General features: G+C 29.9%; 2 protein-coding genes across 3 annotated transcripts; both read left to right on the forward strand.

Annotated features, from left to right (window-relative positions):
* Positions 1-1,023: 1,023 nt before the first annotated feature.
* LOC103310212 (14-3-3-like protein) lies at positions 1,024-1,989 on the forward strand. The gene has a single exon (XM_008187718.2). It carries the CDS (start codon positions 1,024-1,026, stop codon positions 1,987-1,989), a length of 966 nt encoding a protein of 321 aa, XP_008185940.1.
* A 10,554-nt stretch (positions 1,990-12,543) lies between these two features.
* On the forward strand, positions 12,544-14,146 carry LOC100572162. 2 transcript variants are annotated; one of them, XM_016806773.2, is made up of 5 exons: positions 12,544-13,112; positions 13,192-13,346; positions 13,424-13,576; positions 13,659-13,787; positions 13,903-14,146. In XM_016806773.2, the coding sequence occupies exons 1-5, from the start codon at positions 12,997-12,999 to the stop codon at positions 13,959-13,961; spliced, it is 612 nt and encodes a 203-aa protein (XP_016662262.1). In that variant the 5' UTR covers positions 12,544-12,996; the 3' UTR covers positions 13,962-14,146. The 2 variants fall into 2 exon arrangements, with proteins under 2 accessions (XP_016662262.1, XP_003246453.1); XM_003246405.4 differs by having other exon boundaries at positions 12,551-13,120.
* The last annotated feature ends 923 nt before the right edge of the window (positions 14,147-15,069 follow it).

The following is a 15,069-nucleotide window of genomic DNA, read 5'->3' on the forward strand; positions in this document are numbered from 1 at the left end:
TGTAAGCATTTAAAGTAAGCTAAGGGCCCGTTTTACAATCATAGTTTAAACCTTTGCTACACTTGACCAGGCGTGGATCCAAGGAGGGGGGGTCTAAAGGGCTTTAGCCCTCCCCCCTTTGGACGTGTATATACTTATATATTATATATTATAATAATATATTACTTTTAGACCCTTAGACTAGGACTTCGGTACTTAAGATATTTCAAATATAAGAAAGACTTCGTACAAAGTACTTTTTGTACTTTAGCCCCCCACCCCTTTTTTCATTTCTAGATCCGCGCCTGCGCTTGACCCACTGATTTTACCAGCCGAATTCTGCGGTTTAACCTTGTTTGACTATAATTGTAATATGGGCCCTACGTGCTTACAATAAATAATTATTAGTTCTGTTAAACACAAATTTGCACTTATGTAATATTATGTTGTACATTTATAAGACGTAGTCTGATCCCCCTCCCCCCTCTCATTAAATCACTTCATTATCAGTTACTGAAACGTGTATAGTATTAAATTACTATAAGTACCTATTAGTAGGTATATTACCTATTAGGTATAGATTTTCTTTCTTGATTTGTATTTTTTATGAAATTTAATAAATCACTGCTTTATATTACATTTTATGTAACCCTATCTAATAAAATATTTAACAGCGAATAATGTTATCATGTTCATAAACACTTGTATTAATTATTATAATATATTAATATGTATGATCGATTACTTGCTTAGTGCCTTTAATATAATATAGACGTACAAATTTTTTTTTCGTTGCTGAGTAATAAACAATCATTTCGTTACACACACGAGTGTTTTTTTTAAATTGAATTTCTTTTTTTTTACAAATCAACACACTCCTTTCACGTACGAGTAAGTCTATCAGTGAGATACAGTCACACGCACAAATCTTAAACATACACCCGACAGCAGATAGGAATATACAATTTCCTATCAAGGTCAACAACTGATAGAGCACACACAAAACATTACGTATATCCTTACACGCGCAATCACACCGGAAAAATGGACGTGGAACAGATGCCAGCAATGGAAACGAAGGAAAAGTGCCTGTGGAAGGCGAAGCTAGCGCAGGAGGCTAACCGATTCGAGGACATGGCCCGGTACATGAAGCAGGTGGCTGAGTGCGGGGTACCCATGACCAAGGACGAGGACAACATGTTGGCGGCGGCGTACAAGCACGTGCTGGACACTAAACGCTCGTCCAGGCGGACACTGGTGACAGTCGAGCAGAAGGACGGCATCACGTCATGGGAGGCCGCGGTGGCGCGCCATTACCGCGCGCGCATTGACGAAGAGTTGCGTGCGCTATGCACCGAGGTGCTGACAGTGGTCGACAGCTGGCTGACGTCCGACCAGCCGGAGGCCTCGGACCCAGCCACCGGCGTGTTCTACTGGAAGCTGAGCGCCGACTACCACCGGTACGCGGCCGAGGTCATCGACGACCCGGGCGACCGGGCTGAGGTGGTGGCCATGTCCAAGGCCGCCTACGAGCGAGCTGACCGGTTGGGCCGGAAGAACCTCCGGCCCATCGATCCAATCCGGCTCGGGCTCATGCTCAACTACTCTGTGTTTCTGTACCAGGTGTGCCAACAGCGCCGGCAGGGCCACGACGTGGCCAAGCACGCGTTCGATGAGGCCGTGGCCGAGATAGACGCCATCGATGATTCCATGTACGACGACTCGACGCTCATCCTGCGCCTTATCCGCGACAATTTGACCATATGGATACAAGAGAACGGTGGTGAGTCGTATGCAGGGTCCGCCGAAGACCAGGTGGCGCCAGCGCTCGTTGCACAGGCTGTCGATGAAGATGACCTGCATGCGGTGGAGGACCGAGTGCAGGCAGACCTAGTGGCTACGGCTGCGGTCGCCGCGCCAACGGTCCTGCTGTCACTATCACCCTCGACCGGCACTGTCGAATCGCAGCCTGACCGCGATCGCCGGTCGTTGCAGGACAACGTGAATTAGATGTCGTGCTCTATACGAAAATACGTCACAACGTTTTAAAATAAAATCGTTCGTCCACGCATTATTATAATATATTATAAACACTATTTTAATATAATATATTGAAAATCATATTCATTAGCATTTCCTCCCACACCTCACACTCCACTCTAACGGTTTAAGACAGTAAATCCGAAATCGTACCTAGGTGTTTATAAACACTCTGATTCTGTCCATCTTAATAATTGTATACGTAAAGTCTATATAACTACCTAACCACCTAGTACCTATAGCCTATAGGTAGGTACTTCAATATACTCACATACGGCCATACGGGCATTTATTTGATAGATTCTTTCTAGTGTATCATCATATTAACGCATTATGGTTCATAATTTAATTATTTTTAAATACACTATGGATTTTGGGTTTTTTATTTTACTATTATATAGGGGTTGGGAGAAGAACATGCACAAAATTGTACTATAGGTATAAATTAATAAAGCTGGGCAAGTTAACCAATTCTTTTAACTAGTTAAAGTTAAGTTACCCTAAAATAAAAAATAACTAAGCTAAGTTAAAGTTAGTTTTATAAAGTTACTGAATTTGAGTAACTAAGCTAAGTTACAAATTTTCATGAAAATAATAACTAAGTTAAGTTAAAAGTTAAGTTAGGTACTTTTATTTTTTTAAGTACCTATAACTTACTCATAAACGTTTTTTTATCTCGTCGGAGGAAAATAAATAGTTTTGGTATAAAGTAAAACAAATTAATAACAAATGCACAGACTATATTATTTTATAAATACTTGTTATAGCTGTACCTTACATTTAAAATATAAATTATATAATATATATAAATGATTATAAGAAATACTTATTGAATTTTAATAACGATGTTTTTTCAAAATTATGATCTGCTATAGACCCTTTTCTTACACTGTTGCAACTTGGAATCCTCATAGTCACACCAGTTGACACACTACTGCATAAACTGATATTAATATATTATACAATGTAGAGACTTATAAAGTTATAAAGTTGACAACAATTAATTTTTATATATTATTTTCTTTATATCCCAATATAATATTAAAAGAATGTAGAGTGTAGCTTGTAGAAAACACGGTATCACCGTATCAGAAATTACTAATTAGGTCCGTTCTGGAAATTGTATTATTAGTTATTACCTACTTATCAATGTACACAGTACACCAGTAACAATGTAACATTACATCATAAGTCATAACCGTTGTCATTTCATAGAAAATACAAACTTCCTAGTTATATTCCAAATAAGTAATAAATAAATAATAATAATCCATATTCACTATAATAGTATATAGTAATAAATACAATAATATACATACCTACAATCGTCGGTAGATATACCTCCGTCGCCGTTTTCAGATATATCAATGCAAATAATATACAGTTCATTAATCACATAAATCATAATAATTAATAGGAAAATTCGTAAATAACTTTTTACAAATAACTTTCATTTTAACAAAATAACTAAGTTAAGCTACAATTATTTATAAAAACTACATTCTATTTTTTTTTAACGAGTTAAGTTAAAAGTTATCAAAAAAAGTAACTTTTAACTTAGCTTTTAACTTTTTAACTAGTTACTGCCCAGCTTTGTAAATTATGCACACCGTATAATAATTTTCATTTATAATAGGTAAGTACCTACATTTTTACCTTGGTACCTAGGTACTTAAAATACTATTTTTTACTAAGCCTGTGTATGTAACTAATAAAAGAAACATTTTGGATGTCAAATTCCCCATTTGAATAGTGAAAAATATATATATAATACATCAATACATAGCCTAGCAATAAACGGAAAAAAAGCCAACGGATAAAAAATCCACCGAAAAAAATTGCATTATATAACTATACATAGTATTTTTTTTGTATATTTACCGATTGCAGTCTGATCCAGGACTTTATAGTAACGGTATGTTGATTTAGGCTGAAAGTACTATACCTATAGGTACCTACTATACCCAGGTTTGGAAGGAACTAGTTCCAAAAGGAACGAATTCTTTTTTATAAAAAAAGAACGAGAAAATGAACTAGTTCTTTTTTTTAAGGAAAAATAACAAAATTGTTCGTTCCTTTCTAGTTTCAATAATTTACACATATAAGTATGTAAAAATTTAAATTAAGATATATTTTTTAATGTGTATAATGTAAATTGCTATAATTAGTGATCGTTATCGAGTATCGACGTTAAGACAATCGGCATACGTTAGCCAAAAATTTAATTTTGAAGAAAATCTCAAAATGTATAATAATATATTATATAAACATATAAAATATGGGAACTCACGTCGTATGCTATCTACTTGAAAAATGTATCTACCACAATAAATTGTGTGTTGGCGTTGTATGTTATCAACAATTTTCCACCCCGCAATGTATAGATTTTAGGTGTCGTCTGGGTATCTGGGCATTATTACATTAAAGAACTTTTTTCCATGGCCCCTGTAGTCTGTACTCGTGACCCATAATTTTTGTAAACAGGTTCAGAGTCATCAGAACTATCAGATTCAACATCAGATGAGACGGGTAAAGTACGAGTTATTACGGTAGCAGGCGTACGATCGCCTACACACAGACGTCCTCGGTGATACTTAAACGTTTCCCTTGGAATAACGACTCGTCAATTTGGACTATTACACCGGTTCCTCCCATTTTTGAACGGCGTTCAAATTGATCAACGCAAACGTCTCGGCATAAATTAAACCAATCTGTAACAGTAATACAGTATGTCTTGCTCTGCCGGTCCATTTTGCAGTATTTGTTACGTTCACTTCATTACACCAATACCAAACTAACTCCACTATGTGACACAAACTTAGACCACTGTTGTTTATTCCGTTTACGTCGACATAAGTAAAGAATTTATTCTGTTTTCTGATGGACTGAAATGTTTGGCATCCTTTCTTCTGACAACGTAAGCATTTTTCTTTAATAACCTTCTCCATCACGTTTGCGAGTGTTCTTCATATACTCCTTAAGGGCCCCTCCACATACTTCATTATTTGAATTAACTTTTTGGCATACTTTAGCAGTGGGCAAAACACCACGTTGTTTTAAAAAATTAGTGCAAGATTCGTCATTGTAAATAACATATCTATAAAAGTCAATAAAATGTTCCATTTTGATTTAATAAAAAATAAATATACTATGATATGTGTAAACTGTAAAGTATAGGCTGTAGAGTGTAGTGTACTAGTGTGTATTATTGATGTTTATAATTATACGGTTATACCTGCAATATTAGTCTCCGTCACGATTAAATATCTTTAATCGTGGTCTCCGTACAAAGTAGATATCACCCGAAAGGTAGATAACATATAACGCGATCAAAGTACAGGTAGTAGCATACGACGCGAGTTCCAAAATATGTACCTAGTACCTACTTGTAGTTATATATTATAAATTAAAATTAAAAAAAGGTGGGTAAGTGGATTTCGCTCTGCTGTACAGTAGGTTACAAGTGGGTCACTGTATAATGGATGGTATTAAATTTGAATTCAATGATATAATATCATTGTATAAGAAAAACGATTCTGAGCGGAGACGGTATGTCAGTCTAGGTATAAGACATAATATTATATTATAGTCTATAGTATTTAAAAAAAATTGACCTATAATAGGTACCTATAATAAATTCCAAATTAATCATATCATAATATCTATTAGGTACTTATAACGCGTTATACATCAACAAAAATCCGTTGTACTATCATAGATATATAATAGTATACTTTAGAAGTTTCAAGTACCCACGAATAATATTATACAATCACAACAAAATAACTAAAATAGTTATCCTAGGTTTTTAATATGTAATTTCGTCCAAATTTGTACTTAAAATGACTATAAAAATAAACTGTGTAAATGTATTTTTTAGATTTTTTGGTAACAGAATTAATTACTTACGTGGAATCTTGTTTTAAATTTTCAATCCTTAGATACAAAAATTGAACATTTTATCAATTTTTAACTACAAAATAATTTTTCAAATTACAATTTGATCTTTAAATGCTTATAAAAAAAAATTGTGCCTATGTATTTTTAATATTTTTCAACTGATATTGTAACAATATATCAGGAGCTTTGTATTAAATTTATACACTTTTTGGCCCAACAGATAAAACTTTATTGATATTTATAGAAAAAAAAACTAAAAAAATTTAAAACTGAAAATGTCCGTAAACAGCTCAAAAAGTGTCAAATTATTTTCAAAATTTTATGGTGTATAGAAAATACTAATATAAACATTCAGTAAAATTTTCATATATCTATGCAGTTATTCATTTTTGAATTACAACAAAATAAGGAAATCGCTACATGAGAAATCGAGTGAATATCCAATGTTGTAAAAATTTGAATTTCAAACGATCATAAAAATTTAATTTGACTTTCTTATAGATATTTTTTGTTTGATAAAGGTAGATAATCTTATAAGGTTTGTATTACATTTTCATATCTTAGATTTAAAAAGAAAAATTTTTATGAATTTCTAACTCGAAATAATTTGCGTGATTTTTCCATATTTTGTCATTTTTTGAACTTTAAATGCTTATAAAAAAAAACTGTGACTAACGATTTTTAATATTTTTCATCTGCTTTTGAAACAATATACTAGGAGCATTTTATTAAATTTTCAAGCTTTTTTAATCAACAAATAAAATTTTATTGATATTTTTAGAAAAAAAACTAAAAAAAAATGAAAACTGACAATGTTCGTAAAGAGCTCAAAATAAGTCAAAATATTTTGAAAATGTTATGGTGTATAGAAAATGCTAATATAAACATTCAGTCAAAATTTCATGTATCTATGGTCATTTTTTTAAGGTTACACCAAAAACCAAATTCAATTTTGTGAAAAATCGATTTTGCGTAAAAATTCCCGTTTTTCCTTAATTTTTCTTTGGTTTTTCTCGGCGCTTTTGAAAATTACTGGGAATTTAAATTTTGACCTTTCCAATGCACCAACGATATTCACTTTCTGATCGAACAAGGTACTGAAGTTGAAAATCGTAGCATTATTTCGACTACTTATCGTGTACACAGACACATAAAAAATAAATAAAAAAATTAATAAAAAAATAAAAATAAAACTCACATCATTGTAAAATCAATACATTCATCGTTCCACTCAGAATCTAAAATATGAAGAAAAAAACAAATGATTAATTAAGAATTTTTATTTTATTTGGAACTAAAAAAGGAACTCGTTCATTTTCCAATAGAACGATAATGGAACGAATTCTTTTTTTTTAAGGAACAAAGAACAGAACGAATTCCTTTTGTCGTATATTATGCACTTTCCAGTGATATACCTCTATCGACACTTGAGCAACCAAAAGACCATAAATTAACCGGTTACAGTTTGGCTCTCTAGACGTCGATATCGCTACCTTACTGTTTAGACTTTCAATTTTCAACGACCATAAATTAACCGGTTACAGATCGGATTTAAAGCGTACGTAGAATTGCGTGGCTACTCAAACAAAACATAATTTTCGGGTCGGAAACACTTTTATTAAAATATAAAACAAACATAAATAATTCAATTCAATTATTTAAAATACTTAGTCTATACCACGACTGCCGAATTACTCGTACAATCGTCGTACCTACGTCCTCGCCGTAACACCAGCGACAACGGACTCCCGTGCCTGCGCGTACGGCGGTGTTATATAGTAATATAATTATTGCTGCCTCAGCACATCTTGCTTCATTGGCCTGACCTATGTCAACAATTTATAATAAAAATGTTCCCACCTATATTATGTGTACATTATAGTGACGTCTGTCTACAATATACGACACTTTTTATAAGGAACTTGACAAACACTGACTATACCTACATAGGTATAGACTTATTAATTATTATAATATATATATAATATAAAAACTATTTACATCGAACCTTGTTTTATATTTTTCAATCCTTAACTATAAAAGTTCATAATTTAGTATACATTTTTAACTACAAAATAATTATTAAATTTTAAATTTGATAATTTGAACTTAAAATGCTCATGAAAATAAATTGTGCCTATGTATTTTTAATATTTTTCAACTGCTATTATAAAAATATATCAGGATCCTTGTATTACATTTTTACACTTTTTTATCCATCAAATAACATTTTATTGATAATTATAGAAAAAAAAACCAAAAAAATTGAAAATTGACGATTATGCCTGTAACAACTCAAAAAGTGTCAAAATAATTTCAAAATGTTATGGTGTATAGAAAATGAAAATATAAACATTCAGGTATCTACAGTTATTAAATCGCTACATCAGAAATCGAGTGAATATCCAATCTTGTAAAAATATGAACTTTGAACGCTCATAAAAATTTAATTTTATTTGTTTGCAGACATTTTTTTTTTTTTTTTTTGATAACGGTAGACAAACTTATGAAGAATCATGTATTACATTTTAAAATCCTAAATTTAAAAAGAACAATTTTGATGAATTCTTAATTCAAAATAATTTGCAAATTTTCGTGATTTTTCCGTATTTTGTCAAGATTTAAACTTTAAATGCTTATAAACAAAAAACTGTGACTTAAGATTTTTAATATTTTTTAAATGTCATTGTAACAATATAGATGGAGCCTTGTATTAAATCTTCAAGCTTTTTTACCCAACAAATAAAGTTTTATTGACATTCATAGACAAAAAAAACTAATAAAATTGGAAACTGAAAATGTCCCTAAACAGTTCAAAACAAATCAAAATTTTTGAAAATTTTATCGTCTATAGAAAATGTGAATATAAACAACCAGTGAATATTTCATGTATATGCGTTCATTTGTTTTAGAGTTACACCGAAAACCAAAATCGATTTTGCGTAGAAATTACCATTTTTCCTTAATTTTTCACGGCGCTTTTGAAAATTACTGGGAACATTAATTCGCTATGAATCTAAAATAATTTTGATTTTATTAATTTATAGGATGTACTTAATATATTATTTATTAAAATCTATAATATACTGTTTTTCAATATTATTTTATTACATTTTAAATACATTTACATGTATAATTGATTTAAAAAGTTTTTTTTTCCGCGAATATTTTCTCAGAAACAGACACTGTTGTAAAATTAAAATAACATTATAGTACATGAATCAATGTATATTTTTTTATGGAAACGTGTAGGTAGGGTTTGACCATTTTTAGTATATATCTATTATAGTGCAGGCCACACATAGAACGGACAGACATATATGTATGCATATTATAATATTAAATATTGGTGTAGGTACCTACCTATAGAAAATTATATGATGACATTGAACATTGAACGTTCAACTTACTTAAGTACACACATCATTTATTTATTTAATATTGTTTTCATTAATAATTGTCGAGATAATGTTTTAAACATCGTTTTACATTAATACCTAGCGTAAGGTCAAAGGGGCAAAGAAATGCGGTATTTTTAATCTTTTTTTGGAAGGGGGTTATACAAATATTTTAGATTTCCAATGTACCTATGCATTTAACATAACAAAATTAAATAAACATAATTATAAAACCACTATAGATTATTCGCTCCGCTTAGAACATAAGCATGAGCGTGCGCACAAGGGGGGCCAGGTGGGCCGTGGCCCACCCTCCGAGACGTACCGAAATTTGTACACATAGTAGTACATGATCTAAACATCACGATTTTTGATTTTTTAAATCATAAAACATTAAATATAGGTATGTGAAAAATTGATACTCAATGATAATAAATAATAATTAATTAAATGTCTTTAAAAATAAAATTGATAACATATTACCATTACAGATTGCAAAATTGTATTTATTTAAAATTTAAAACTGTGTTGACAATTAAAATATTTCTAATTTAAATTTTAAAAAATATGTTTCTGTTTTTTATCATAATATGAATGATTTGTGCCTTAAATAGTGGGTGATTATGAGTAAGCAAATTAAAGTATGTAATATTTTAATTATTTCTTCCATCAGAGTTCAGGTTTCTTAATTTTTATTGACTTGGCCCACCCTGCCACAAATGTCTGCGCACGCCTATGAACATAAGACTATTATAGATTTAACAATATCACATATGACCAATTTGAATCAACAATGTATTTCTTTTGGTTTGAATAGAGATTTTCATCATTTTAATATTAAAAACATAAGAAATATAAACATTTGAAATTTTTAGTAAATTATTAATACTGTTTTTAATCTATAAATTAATGAGTTTATTACATTTTAATCTAAAACCAATTACTTAAGAATCATTTCATAGACAGAATTATGAATTGATTGTTCCGCTACAAATAAATTTGCCATAAATATGAAACCTAATTCATTGCACTTATCACAGATTAATTGAAACATGTTTTTATACGTATCTACAGTTTTATTTAGAAGCAAAGCAAAGATTAATGGTATATAATAATAATTATAGTGAGCTGTATGCAGTGTAAACATTTGATAAAAAAAAACTCTGGGTAATGTAAAAAAGTGCCATCCGCAAAAATAATAATTTTTCCAAATATATATTTTAAATTTTTTTTGGTTGAAAATGTTATGATGTATGCAGAATTGTTATCTATTAAAAAACTTGCATCAATATTTGTTTTAAATTGTAATTTGTTAATATAGTACCGTGTGTCATTTTGGTAAAATCGGATAGTTTTTTCGATGTTCATGATATGTATTTTTTCGTATTCGATTCGATTCGAAATAATATTTTTTTTTCGATGATTATTTAATAATTTTGTTAATTCTGCAGTAGGAGCGTTAACAATTTCTTCTCCAATAATATTTAATTGTTTATATATACCTTGGTCAGCTGATTTTGAAATAATTTTTCGAGGTAAATTACACGATTTTTTGTGTTCATGTATTAACTCACATCGAAAAATAACTGTAGAACTATCATTATAACACACAGTTTTGAAAGACAACCACGATGAGTATAAATAACGCCATGTAACACCCTCATTTATCATTAATATGTTTATCTCTATAAAATGTATAATTATTTTGATTCACAATTAAGTCACGGTCTCGTTCACTTTTAATAATTTCTAAAATATACGACATCTACACATAGCGAAGGAAAAGCGTGAACTAAGTAGTACATAGTACTAAAAATAAAATAGAATTAGGTACCTACTGTTAAATATTCGTATACCTAAGCCACATTAATCTAAACTTTTATTGATATCAGAGTATCCGGTTTATTGTAGATTGTAATACTGTATCTTAAGAAAAACCAAACATTTTCTATTTTTTGAACACATCTGTTCTATAATATGTATAATTATATAATACGTCATAATTAATTTTCTCATAATTTCTACAAAAAATAATTTCATTAGATAATATTATAGTATATTTGTAATTATTACAAAATATATAATATATTATTCAATGAAATTATTTACATCATTACATCGTATTATATACATCATAATAATATAATATAGGTACAACAAAATTTAAAAGTACAAATAATAATAATTAGTGTTCCAATGATTAAAGTGTTTTACAGTTTTTCAGTTAACTTCATGTTTTGAACATTTTTGTAGATAATCCTTTTTTGAACCCGAGTGCAGTTCGACCAATACCTTTTTTTTACCTGAGTGCATTTCGACCATTTAATTTAAGTAATAAGTGCACTTATAACTTAAATTAAATTTATAAGTGCAATTAGACTATCCCCCACTCAACTGCGGAAATGCTCTGAGTGTACGTATCGGCCGGTGTTGCTAGCTCCCGGATGGGTGACCACCTAGGACTTTTAGCTAGAACCCCTTGCCACACATACAAACGTGTTTCTTTTGATCAACCGTTGCCCCCCCCCCCCCACAAACAATGGCCATATTTTCCAGCCTTACGTTTAATAAAAAAAACCTATTTTTCAACCTATTATTATGTGTAAGAAAATATATATATTTTGTTTGATTTTAACTTCCTCAGTCAAGTGTAGAAACGTCCAGTAGTGCTAAAATCCGTGGGGGGAAACGTCCAAATACTAGAACGAGTTTTTGACTGCCGAGTTTGTAAGTTATGTTTAATAATATTAAATGTGTAATATACCTGTATCATTCATAAAAATCTTAAATAATATAAATATAAGTAATATAATATTGTTGATATTATTATCATAATATTTTATTTTCAAAAAGTTAAGTTTTGGATTATTTGCTCATTGTTGCAGTTGCCGCCTGTAAGCAGGGCTTAGCAGGCCTGTAAAAACTTATCGGTTATTGGTGGACCAAACATGGCCCACAGTTAAGAGACTCCTGTAATATTAATTAGGTATTAATTATTATAGAGTCTATAATAAAATAATAAAATAATATAATAAAATATTATTTTAGGGGAGGCCAGCGAGAAGAGACTCGCGAGCCACCAAATATATTAATAAAAATGGAAGAGCCAAGATGTAAAAAAAAAAATATTATTATATATTATGACTTTTTTTTTTTAAATCTTGGCTCTTACGTTAATTTACGTCTAATGTTACGTTAAGATGCGAGCCGCGATTTGGCCACCCCTATAATACAGACTAACCAGCGATAAGCGAGTAGCGAGCCGCACAAAGTATGTGCAATATTGAATGTAATGAAAAGTAATATTATGAAGTGCAGGAAAAGGAATAATATTATAACACCCATATTATTAAAAATGTTTAGACCAGAACCACAGAATAAATGAAATCAGAAAGGACACTTGAAGCAAAACCCGTTTTGCATGTAGTGGGGATGGTAGCCGCCATCTTCTTATTTATGCTGTCCGAAAATTTGTTAGGTTATGAAATTAAGTTGTAATGAACACGAGAACACTAGTCTATCAGATATCACTTTTGTGTATACTCTTGGCCTATCGCTATTTCATAATTAATTTTTCACAATTTCACATATTATTCTGAGCTTGTGTTAATTGTTATTTGCATTAATTGAATTTTTTTTTCGTCAATTGTTTGTGGTTATTGGTGTATTAATTTTTACAATGAATACATTAAATATTCCAAAGAATTACATTAAATGTTCTTATTCAGGTTGTCGAAACAAAATGGCTCAAAATCCTAACGTTAGTTATTTTTCGCTTCCGAGGGATCCAACTAAGTACCTATGTATGATAAAATAAAATAAATTCATTATATAGAAAAATGTAATAAAACTAAAAAATAATTCTTAATCATAGCCGTGCCAAGTGGATTGAAAACTGTGGTATCACAATTCCTGTTGATTCCATAAAAAAATCCTTAAAGGTGTGTGGCGAACATTTTGAACAAAAAATGTTTTTAAATGATCTTCAAAATAGACTTCATAGTCATGCTATACCAAGACATTTTATAAGTGAGTTTCATTTTTATATAAGATTGTTTATTATGTTTGAAAATGAAATATACTGTATAGTTTGTATTATATTTTAGATGATACACCATCATCTTCCAGCAGCATTTCACGTAAACTTGATTTTTGTTCTACTGTTGACAATAATATATCAAATACTCCAGCAGAATGTGAAACAACAATTCTCTCTTCTCCAAATGTGTTAGCTCTACCATTGGATTCTAGAACACCAAGTAATTATTATATTATTTATTTATCATATGTATTATTACCTACTCTACCCATAACATTAATGTCAACAAATTCATTTGTTAGGTAACTTGCTTCTAACTAAGGAAATGATTTCACACAACACCATAAACAGTCCATATACTGATCATTCCTATGTTTCACTTGACTCGGAGTCAAATTATTCATTTGAAACAAATGAGTCGGGGAAAAATTGTAAGTTATACTTGTACAGTTTTTACTTTATAAAATTACAATTACCTACTGTTTAATTAGTTTATAATATTTTATGTTCAACAATACATTTTTATCATAATTTATCCTCTTCAAGGTGTATTGATAATGTATCGTTGCTTGTTTCATTCTTCATTTCATCTATTCCGTGCTTGACGCTTGCTTGAAAATTTTACTACAGACAGTTATCACTGCCAAGAGTGCTATATGTCCTATGAAGGCCGATAAACGAACAATTGTGCAACAAAGGCATAGAGAATTGAAAATTTATTATGATTTAAGGAATTAAATTCAACATTTTATATTGTATAATGGCTTATATTATGTTCTAAGTTATTTGTATGCATGTATTTAAATAATTTCTTTTTTTCAAATACAATTATTAATATTATTAAATTTCCTATTTAAACATTATACATATTTAATGTTTAACGTTATTGTACGTTGAAACGTTAAACAATTTTAATGTTTAACGTTATTGTATGTTAAAACGTTATACATATTTAAGTTTAACGTTGTTGTACGTTGAAATGTTATACAGTTTTAATGTTTAACGTTATTCGATATTTTCCTTTTAACATTATTACATTTTTAAACGTTATTTTAATTTTTAATTTTTTGTTAAATGTTATAATTTAAAGAAAAATATAGAATTACATTTTTTTTCAATAAACTCTACTGTTATTTTTGGCATAATTATCCACTCTAGCTGTTGTGCAAGAATTATGAAATAAGTAGAATTTCCTAGGGGTTTTAGCAAAGAGCTAACTGATAAGTTAGTGTTAGTTTAGGTGTATAATTCACAAGATATAATACAATTTGTGTGACATAGAAGTTAATAATTATTCAAACAAACTTATATTTAAATAATAAATAATATAGGTACATTAATAAATTATTGGCGGTTTTCTTGTATTATCAAAATATCTTCCAACATTTGACAGGATAATGATGATCTTAAGTCAGACAAAATGAACTTAAGACCGAACAAACTGCATTCAACACTCACCTAAAATGATTTATTAATTAATATAAATATAACTAATTAGAAACAAACAACGGTGTTTAATGCTTATTATATGGACATTTCAGTCAATTCATATTACATATGACATACATTTAAAACTTTAAAAGCACAAGAAATATTTACCTGAGTAGCTGGTACAGCCATATGATTGAGTACTAAGTACTTTTACACCTATACAAATAATTTAGTTTAAATTAAAATAGGCATATTGTTAAGTTTAAATTATTGACATTTGAC

The sequence above is a fragment of the Acyrthosiphon pisum genome, chromosome X (assembly GCF_005508785.2).
Source record: "Acyrthosiphon pisum isolate AL4f chromosome X, pea_aphid_22Mar2018_4r6ur, whole genome shotgun sequence".
Classification (NCBI taxonomy): Eukaryota; Metazoa; Arthropoda; class Insecta; order Hemiptera; family Aphididae; genus Acyrthosiphon; species Acyrthosiphon pisum.

What these genes read in the sequence shown, in the direction of transcription:
- LOC103310212 (XM_008187718.2), top strand. Translation starts at nt 1,024, where the DNA reads ATGGACGTGGAACAGATGCCAGCAATGGAAACGAAGGAAAAGTGCCTG.
- LOC100572162 (XM_016806773.2), top strand. Translation starts at nt 12,997, where the DNA reads ATGAATACATTAAATATTCCAAAGAATTACATTAAATGTTCTTATTCA. An exon ending in CTTCCGAGGGATCCAACTAA is followed by an intron (nt 13,113 to 13,191) that starts GTACCTATGTAT and finishes TCTTAATCATAG; the next exon opens with CCGTGCCAAGTGGATTGAAA. An exon ending in ATTGGATTCTAGAACACCAA is followed by an intron (nt 13,577 to 13,658) that starts GTAATTATTATA and finishes TTCATTTGTTAG; the next exon opens with GTAACTTGCTTCTAACTAAG.